The sequence below is a fragment of the Penaeus chinensis genome, chromosome 7, assembly GCF_019202785.1.
Source record: "Penaeus chinensis breed Huanghai No. 1 chromosome 7, ASM1920278v2, whole genome shotgun sequence".
Lineage (NCBI taxonomy): Eukaryota > Metazoa > Arthropoda > Malacostraca > Decapoda > Penaeidae > Penaeus > Penaeus chinensis.
This window is the reverse complement of record NC_061825.1, coordinates 4,821,139-4,831,138: the sequence shown is the minus strand read 5'-3', so window position 1 is coordinate 4,831,138 and position 10,000 is coordinate 4,821,139. Positions and strand designations below refer to the sequence as shown.

Genomic DNA, 10,000 nt, shown 5'->3' with positions numbered 1-10,000 from the left:
CCTTATCTGACACATAGATGTACAAATAAATGATGCAAAAGCCAATATAAAATGGTCAAATCATCAAAGACATTGTATACTCCTCAGTTTTTGATAAAGCCTTGACAACTAAATGTAAACAGGCTACAATAGCGAAAGACAATAACTACATTCATATTCATATCAATATGATAAAAGAAAGAATGAAGAAGAAGAAAAAAATACAGAAGGAAAAAAATGTATGTACTGAAACATTTGCAAAGTTATTATCAAACGGAAATCCTCAAAAGTACTTGGGAACACAATATTGAATACAACAATAAACAGTTGACTATACTGAAAATGATTCAGAGAAAAATATGAGTTGGAATAACCTGCACTCAATTAATATAACCAGTAAGCAATGTATACAGTACTGAGTACATCAGTTTGCAATGAACAGAATAAAAGTTGCCATAGTTTATTCACTGTTTGGAGTCTTCTTTCATTTTTTCTAGGATCTTGTACGTATTCCTTGAGAAGATGTAACTAATGCCTGAACTTAGAGTGGTTCCTGCAGTCACCCAACTGGAAAGGAAGAGAAGATAGAAAGGTTTAACCCCTTGCCGACGGATACGACGGGTAGACACGTGCTTTTCCCACTGTTAGTACTTGTTTGATTGTTTATATACATAGATGGCTATACTTGTACTAAGTCACCAATGAGCCAGTTAGGAGTACTGCCCGTCTCGCCCGTTCACCCTTTTCTTTGATTTACGAAATATTTTACATTATCTTATTTTGCTGTTACTAATATTAAAAAACATTATAATAATTATAATGTTTATAATAAAAATAACACCATCGATATCCATAGCACTAGTAAAAAACACGTTTTTCCCGCCAATTCAAATCACGTATGGTCACAAGGTCTACTAATTGACTCCTTTGTGGCTAAGCACTAGCAGAGCCATCTATGAGCAGACATTTCACAAAAAATATAGAAAATGGGCACAGCATTTTCCCCATTTTTTGTTCATTTTCCCCGACGGCATTGGGTTAAATATTGACATCCAGTGAAAATTTGTAAGGAAAATGTATTGAATATAATTACCTGTACCAATGTTTGTTGCCATTGATCTGTACAGTTTCCATATAATAATACTTCTCTGTATGAATTACATGTAACAATATTACTATATATGATTTCCATGTTACACTATTTCTATATATGATTTCCTTGTTACTATATTTCTCTGTATGATTTTAATACAATAATATGAAATATATAACAATACATAATTTTCATTGCAACTCTGTATACTAGAATATAGTGTACTGTGTTGTACTCACGACTTGCCCTTATGAGGCATACTAGTACTGATGAGCAAAATTTCAGCACAGTTTACTCTCAGCTGTACATAAAATGGTAAATGGCTGATCTTGGATAACCAGTTGGCAATTCATTGACCAGTTATGAGTGACAGTGAAGTCATTCAGGGATTAACCCAATAAATGTAATATTAAAAACTGTCTGTGGGCCAGTAACACTGGTTCACAGTAGCAGTTTCCCATTTGCACTTGGCTCGTTCAGTATGTAAGACACAAAATTGGATAGACTAGCTAACTGCTCATGGCTGGATATTACAAGAAAACATTAGAAAAATAAGGTTTCCCTTGGCTTCTGATACCTAATTATGACTGCCAAACAAATGCAACTATCAGAGAATGACAAGCTCCTGACAAACAAGATTATGGCATAGGGTATGTCATCTGGTGGTCTAATCTGAGACTTGAACCACCAAAGTCTCTGCATGGTACCAGGCTATCTGCACTCAAGAGGTAAACAAGTTATAACTCAATCCAAGTAAATAAAATGAAAAAAAAAAAAAAAAAAAAACATGAAGAGTATAAATACTCATAAGCCTATAGCTAGTAAATCAAACAAACAATATATAAAACATTCTAAAATTCCCAAATTCTCAAAATTTTATAGTCAAAAACTTAAAAGCCATAACGTCTAAAACTTCAACATACGCAGCTAATGTTACTTACCAGAGGGCAGTCAGAAGGTAGTGGTCTGTGAAGGAGAAGACTGGAGCAGCAAGGGAGGCAGTAATAAGACCCAGCTGAATGGCAGTGTTAACTTTGCTTATGGTCGTTGGAGCCAGCTGGGCCGTGGCATGGGTTGCATCAAAGTAACGAGAGATGGTTTTCTGTTGGGTAAATCATTGTTCCCACTGAGATATTCCACAAAAACATTTTTGTAGTTATTTTTCTTCCAAGAATTTCCTGTCAGTACTCTTCATGGTAAAAAGCAAATTGGTCTTCAAAAAGTTAACATGATAATAAGCTGATCATAATCAAGACCTCTAATTTTACATTACAGCTCCATAGTTACATTTTCAAAAAATTATATCCATTACTCTATATATCTGAAAAAGGACAGGAGGAGATGATGGAGAGATTGAAATTCTTACCGGAGGTGGCAGACTTTTGTACCGCACATAGGAAGCACCACCAATAATGAGTACATCACGGTAGATAATCAGTCCAGTCAGTGGCACTGCCAAAGTAAACAGTTATCACCCATGTTGACAAGCAAGAGAATGTAATTAAAACATAAAAGTGCATTCTGTAATTCACTCTAATTGCTTGGCCCACATTACCACTCCATAAAACACATTACATATTCAAGAATTAAGAACAGGTACTGTATCATCTAACATAAAAGTCTGTTGTAATTATCTTCAAGGCCATCACACAAAGATCACCAGATACGAGCATAGCTACTCTAAATTTGCAGTAAGTATAGAGTAAACAGCAATTATGTCCACAAACTGCAGGCACTGGATCATATAAACAAATAAATTATAAATTATAATAGGGCATAAACAGCATTATTAATCTTTGAACTTTGTATAGACTTAGAACTCCCAGTTTTATAAATACATACGTAATCTTAAAAGCATATCAATTATGAAGTATTTTATACTTCCAGAAATGAGGAGCTTCTATTAACCCTTTGTACACAGATATATATACTGTCTGCTGTGAACTCTGCTGTACACAGATGGCTCAACAAGTACTCAGTCACCAAGAAGTCAATTCGTAGCCCAACATGACTTCCTTTAATTTCCTTATTCATTGATTATTTTTCTTTTCCTATGCTAAAAACATCCATTTCTTAATTATAATTATTGGCATGATTATTGCAATGTTCTTAAGTAACAATAGCAATATCAACTAAAAGAAGATCTTTCCAAAAGTCATAGAAAAGGATAAAGAGGTGATATAGGAAGGACGAGTAACAGACCCTCTGGTGATGAAATAATTGTGAAGCCATGTATAAATACACTCAAATCACAGCGGATATGGCATGTATGGCAAGCCATCCCAGGTCATTAACCAGATCAAACCATAAATATTATCACAAAGGCAGTGAATTACAATTACTTTAATATCTCTATTACATAGTCAATACTGAATGAGACTTTCCATAGAGAAATAGATATAGGTAATAAAATGAAAAAAAAAAAAAAAAAGAGAAAATGGTAATAATCAATATACCACTGAATCCTCCATATTCAAAACGAATAAAATATACAGAAATATTGGCACCAAACAAAAAAACTAAAACCACCCGATGCAACACCAAACAAACTCTCAGGTCACCTACATGGAATAAGACCGACATAAGTAAGGGAGAGGAAGAGCATGGCAACCAAGACCTTGTCCGCGAGGGGGTCCAGGAAGCTCCCAAGACGCGAGGCCTGGCTTGGGAAGGTACGGGCAATCCATCCGTCCAGCTGTAAGAGAGAGGCATGACTAATTAATGAGCATAAATATTTCTCAAGACATGTCCCCATTCCTAATTTAGGTTGGAAAGTATATGTTGATTTCTAATTCTATAAACTTGTATCTGATGACAGGTAACTGGATGTATACTAATTCTCATTTACATCTGAAGAATGACATACAAATTACCATATTTTTAGTTAATAATTTTAAGTTCTGAAATAATACTAGATATAAAAGCGAATGCAGATCTTTCATTGCAGATTGATGTAATGGGGAGGGAAGTTTGTGCTCTCTGACCCTTAATTAGATATTGAACACTCCACTGGTGACTTGTCTCGGTTAATAGCAAGATATAAAGGTAATCAATTTAACCCAATGCTGCCGGGAAAATACTGAGCCCATTTTAGAATTTTTTATGAAATGTCTTTGCACATAGATGGCTCTGCAAGTGCTTAGCCACAATGGAGTTAATTAGTAACCCTCGTGACCTAACCTGATTTCACCTTTCCTTGAATTGGCTGGAAATATGTTTTTTTTTTTTTTTTTTTTTTTTATTAATGCTATGAATTGTGTTATTTTCATTATAGTCAAGATAATTACTATAATGTTATTGACATGAGTAACTGCAATATAAGATAACACAAAATGTTTTCGAAAATCAAGGAAAAGGATAAACAGGTGAGACGGATAGTACTCGTAAATGGCTCATTGGTGAATTAGTACTTGCGGAGCCATCTATGTGTAAGAATAACTAATAAAATAAACTCACAATGGGCATGGCATGTACATAAATGCCATGCCCATCTTGTACTAATCAACCCATCATCACATTATGGATTCTAAATATAAATACATATATATATATATCTTTTTAAAATTCTAGTTTACAACCCTAATCATTTAACCTGTACAGCGTAATGCTTAGCTCAGGCTGCTGGTCATGAAGATGGCAACCACAATGGGTGTAAATCAAAAGTCATCTGTAATCTAGATGATTTATAAACTCTAAAAACAATAATAAAAAAAAGTGTATTATCATCCAGCAATTCACCAGTAAAATCAACTGTAAAGATAACATTATAACTCTCATTCAAAAAGTTGGTTTCCTAACCCACTGCCATCAGGAAAATGTAGTGTTCACTATAGTATTGTTTTGTGAAATGTCTACACAAATTTGGCTCCACAATTGCCTAGCCAACAAGGAGTCAATTAGTAGGCCTTGTGACCTCACCTACTTTCACCTTTCCTCGAGTTTTTGTGTAGTGTTAATCTTTTTCTTACTAATGCTATCAATATCAATGATGCTATTATTATTATAGGCATTATAATCATTATACTGTTATTGACATTCCTAATAATACAAGTTAAAAGAAAATATTTCCAAAAATCAAGAGAGTAAATAGGTGAGACAAGTATTACTAGTAAATAGCTCATTGGTGAATAAGCACTTGTGGAGCCATCTATCTGTAAAACAATAAACTAAACTCACAGTGGGCATGCCATTACATACATGCCAACCTTGGCAGATCAGGTTAATGAGTAACAATGCTGATCAATGACAATCAAGCCCTAAAAAAAACTTTGTATCTAACAATACAATACAAAAATAAAACGCCTTGCACACATACCAAATCCGTAAACCCTGCAAACATGAACAGTCCAAGAGCCCAGTTGTAATCGGCTGAGAGGACTAAGTGACACAAGTATGGCGAAAAGGCAATGCGGCTGACACAGAGGAGGTTTGGGATGGTCCATATATTTTCACGCTGGGGAGACGTAAAGGAAACATAATCAGGTTTTCAAGTCCTTGTTTAGAATAAGAAGTATATTCCAGTACCAGAATCTTTTTGCATGCTGTAAGTTATTTGCATATTAGATAAAAGAAATTCACATTTATTTCCTTATCAAAAAATCATTTTATTTACCTACTCATTCACCTACTATTTTTTTAATCATTCAAAACACAATTATATACCTCAATAATAGCATCCATCCTTTCCTTGACTTTTGCTTTCTTCTCTTTGATGTCATCTAACAGGTCCTGGCCAGCTTCTTTGAACTGGTTCTTCTTCTCCCTTACAGCCTCCCATGTTGCTACTGGCTGTGAATAAAATGCAATATATACATAAGTACAAATTTATAGATGCACCTTTATAAAATCTAAGAGTCATTTGTTTTGATAAATATGTTAATACACAATAATATAGGCCTAATACTTTTGAGTAATAATAATAATAGTAACACTAATAATGACAAGAGCAATAATACTCATGATGAAACAAACATTTATGACCTTTCTTTTTAGCTACTCCTCCTTTATGGTTACAAATAAATGTATTTCAGATTATGGCACTCTGATACAGCCACTGCTTTGACTAGTAAAGTGCATCTGTCAAATTTTTAGTGTGATTTGAGAGACAATTCCTAAGCCAATGATTTCAATACAAGAAGCACCAACACTAACAGCAGCAATGTATGTCAATCAGTTCGTGGGAAAGCTACCAAAGTAAAAAAAAAAAAAAAAAAAAAAAAAAAAAAGTGGTGTTCAAAATTACATGATAAGCAAATGAATTACAAAAAGATCTAGTAAAGCAATTTACAAATTCTAGTCTTCTTAATCTGTTCTTGAAAATGTACTTGATGTGACTTAAAGATATCACTTTCTAACAGATCCTCTGAATTGTGTAAATCTACTGAAATTATCTTCATATGGCAACCTAATGTTATCAACTGTCATCATTTTCTTAAGGCTCCAACAAGTTAAATCACAGTGTGCCAGATTTACTAAAAACCTTTGCAACATACTGAACTATATAATAACCTTGTTTTTAATCTATCTATTAATATATCTTATAATTATAACTCTAGAATTCATGCTCATACAGATACTTTCACACAGACCCTCCTTGCCTAAATGTTATACTTAAAGATAAAAGTTTGTATAACCTTGGCAACTGATTCCCTGTTGATAGAGAATCATCAGTTTTACTTCTATAAATTGTTAACTAGTGAGATTAGAAACAAAAACAACAGCAAGACAAGCATCACTGCTCTATTAAGAGAGACAGCTTATTAGCATAATTTTGGAAAAGACATTTACAGTATGTGTATCTGTGCATATGGCTAGAATTCTAAACATAACACCAACAGTATAATTCATATGACTAAAATGTGTTTCTCAACCTCAAGGCAACAGTTATGCTGGATAAGATTCTCAGACACTGATGAATTAAACTGTGCAAAACTGAGGATGAACTTAGGACTGTAATCAAGAATGTTGGTGTGAGATGAACTTGATAGAAGTTAACTGACAAGAACTGGCAGGCAACCAATGACATTTTGGAGAAATGTCTGGTAGTTATGCTGGCAGGTGCCTATTGCCTCATCACTACAATTTTTACCCAACAACCACAGAGGGGCAGTTATTGATTATGGCCCTTACTGGCACATCCAATGTGACCCAAGTGCCAGCCTATGCATCTTACATGCTCCAAGAGAGGTTAACAAATCTCAACCAGGTATATTCTAGCAAGATAGAAGCTGGCCTAGTTCCTCTGGATGTCCATCTTGCCCAGCTCTTCAGCCAGGTTAGCAGGACGAGATAATGTCACAAATGCATTTTGCATATAAACAAAGACAGTTGCAGGAAATCATAAGATATTGATGGGTAATTTTATGGCCCGTTTTTGTTTTAAAGGTTAAATTAAAGACAATGATATGATAAAATAGTGAAAGTTTACTTTCGAGCATTGTAGGAAATGAAGGCCTCAGAGGGTTCTGAATGCGGCCTCGCTGGTCCTGACAAGTTGTCTGGACGAGTAAAACAAGGTGTTCCAAACACACCACAAAGCCTACAAATTAACTCCTTGGTGGCTGAGTTCTTCTGGTGCCACCTCTCTGCTGTAAAATTCCCCCAAACTACATAACATTACATAATCCTTGGGCCCATAGGTTAAGGACAGATAATGCCCTGAACATAGCCCACGAATACTGCCTCCTCAGCTCTTCAAATTCAGCCCTTCAAATCGATCCGTTTCTTTTCCTGGTGGCTACAGAGTGGTACTGTGGATCTCTCTTGGCATCCTCAGCACGTGCATGTCTTGTCTAATGGTTAATTTATTGGTGCTTCTATAATAGATCCCAGAGGGTTTGAATAAAACATAAGCATAATTACAAGGATAAAACACATGGAAAGCCAATTCAGTATCTTGAAGGCACCTTAACCTCGAGTCCTAACCTCGGACCCATAAATAAAAGACGCTTCCATCAGGAAAAAGGTAAAACCCAACCCCTTCTGCACGCACCGGACTTTGCTCCCTCGCCTCCCCGGCCTCTCTGCTTGCGTCGCCCGTCTGCAAGCACCTTACTTGGCATGGGTGCTTGATACACGCATTCCTCCAAAGGCTGACTCCCTCTCGAGCCTCGTGACTGAGGAACTGGTGGCCGAGGCGAAGAGGACTCAGAAAAGAGCGGCCGAAGAGAGCTTTCGACAGGATATTCCGCGGCTCTCTCCAGGAATGGTATTCTCGCCAAGATAAACTCCGGACGTCCTTTTGCGAGGGATGAAGGCACGACAGCGCCGGCAGACTCGCAGGAAATGTTGCTCTGGTTTTCCTCCTCTGCTGGATGTTCCTCTGGATGTTGTGTCTGAGTAGGGAGTGGGCGTATCTCTCGTTTTGCAGGATTGTTTTGGCCAGAGCAGACGATGTCATGTAGGCCGCCATGGTACTGCCGGACCAGGGATCCAGTGTGTAAAGAGCCGAACTTTTTTTTTTTTCTCTCTCTCTCTCCATGAAATAATAAGAGAAGGATGCTGTTTGACTTGTGATAAACTTTAATTTAAATTTTATGCATGTATGTTAATCATAGTAGTTATATGTATAAACAGTTCGGAACGATAGGTATCTTTTTTAATGTTGTACATCATTGGCTGTATTAATATATATAACTCTATTATTATATTATATTATAAATATAGTGTTTAGCCTAAAAATATGAATAAGATAGATGATTTGTGTAAGATAGTGTATTCATTCGATATTCTCCTTTTAGTTACCGCAGGGGCAAAACATATAATGTTTTGATCTACAAGGTATCACATGATTACCCATCGCATCCTAAATAACTATTTGACAACCATACATTCTCCATAAAAGACGTTCAATTCATAAGAGTTTTCGACGTTATAGATGCTTTCTATGATATATGTTTATACCCGCAGTCGCGCAACAGCTGATGTGGACGCAGCAGACACACAACATTTGAGCTTCTAAAATACCCAGTGACAGGAATCTAAATCACGATCTATCGACGGCCCTACCATTCATTACCATATACCGGCACTTTTATGAGAGAAATAATAAGGAAGAGAGCTGGGAAAAGGCACAAAAAAGGTCCAAAGTTGTGAGATTAACGGGTCTCATGGCCACAGACAGGCGAGTTGTCAACACACCAAATATTCTAGCCATTTAAATCAACACAAAAATATGAATCCGAAAGTGTCACAATACTTCATTAAGAAATACAAGGTATGGAAAACCCATCGACGCTTAACCCCTTAAGCTTGCTGTTGTTTTTATTCAATAATGCATGGCGTGAAGTTCTCTCCTGAAAGGGATTTGAAAAGCACACAGCACCTCGTAGAATGGCCAAAGAAAGCAGAAAATCGGCAGAAATTCGTAACGTTGCAACTGCCACGAGAGCGAATGTCTCACCTGCGATAAAGATTCGCTTCCATCAGACCTCTCCTGCTCTCCTGCGGGATAACTGAGGCGCTCGGTAGCTTGTGGTGTGGTGGTGTGTGTTCTCGAGGAGGTTTGCGTTTACTACAGCCATGGGTGCTCCTGATATACAGCTGGTGAGTTTGTAGAGGGAATTAGATCATGTTGTATTATGTATTTTGATGTTTAAAGAGTCGGTTAAATGGTATTCAGCTGTTTTATACTGTTTAGGTGATAGTTTTACTTATATGTTTAAGTATTGGTGAGTTATGGATTTGATAGATCGAGTAATTTGATTTTGGAAATAATTATAAAGTTTATTAATTCAGTGTCAAACGTGTGTAGTAAATTGTGGTTAGGAACATATGATTTGTTATATATGTTATATACTACTGTGAAATTCAGTATAATGTGTATGAAAACTAAATATGTAAAGTTAGAAATGTAGATATGATTTATTAAAAGCTTTTAATAAACATGTAGAATAGTTCTTATTGATAACGAGTTACTGTTCGAAATTA

General features: G+C 35.9%; 2 protein-coding genes across 3 annotated transcripts in view; one reads left to right on the top strand and one right to left on the bottom strand.

Moving 5' to 3' along the window:
- Window positions 1-8,509, bottom strand: part of LOC125027113 (probable cardiolipin synthase (CMP-forming)) — a 9,615-nt gene extending 1,106 nt beyond the window's left edge. Inside the window, exons 1-7 of one of the 2 annotated variants that reach the window (XM_047615942.1) lie at window positions 8,049-8,509; window positions 5,735-5,860; window positions 5,388-5,525; window positions 3,638-3,767; window positions 2,439-2,524; window positions 2,014-2,174; window positions 1-546 (exon numbers count right to left, since the gene is read on the bottom strand). The exon at window positions 1-546 is cut by the window's left edge and continues 1,106 nt beyond it. In XM_047615942.1, coding sequence (XP_047471898.1) covers window positions 444-546; window positions 2,014-2,174; window positions 2,439-2,524; window positions 3,638-3,767; window positions 5,388-5,525; window positions 5,735-5,860; window positions 8,049-8,483 — 1,179 coding nt within the window. In that variant the 5' untranslated portion in view covers window positions 8,484-8,509 and the 3' untranslated portion in view covers window positions 1-443. The remainder of the gene's footprint in view (window positions 547-2,013; window positions 2,175-2,438; window positions 2,525-3,637; window positions 3,768-5,387; window positions 5,526-5,734; window positions 5,861-8,048) is intronic. The other variant, XM_047615943.1, reaches the window with a different exon arrangement.
- A 479-nt stretch (window positions 8,510-8,988) lies between these two features.
- The window catches only part of LOC125027114 (probable glucosamine 6-phosphate N-acetyltransferase), an 18,819-nt gene continuing 17,807 nt past the window's right edge, over window positions 8,989-10,000 (top strand). The window contains exon 1 of the mRNA XM_047615944.1: window positions 8,989-9,287. Within this exon, the coding sequence (XP_047471900.1) occupies window positions 9,246-9,287 (42 nt within the window). The 5' untranslated portion in view covers window positions 8,989-9,245. The remainder of the gene's footprint in view (window positions 9,288-10,000) is intronic.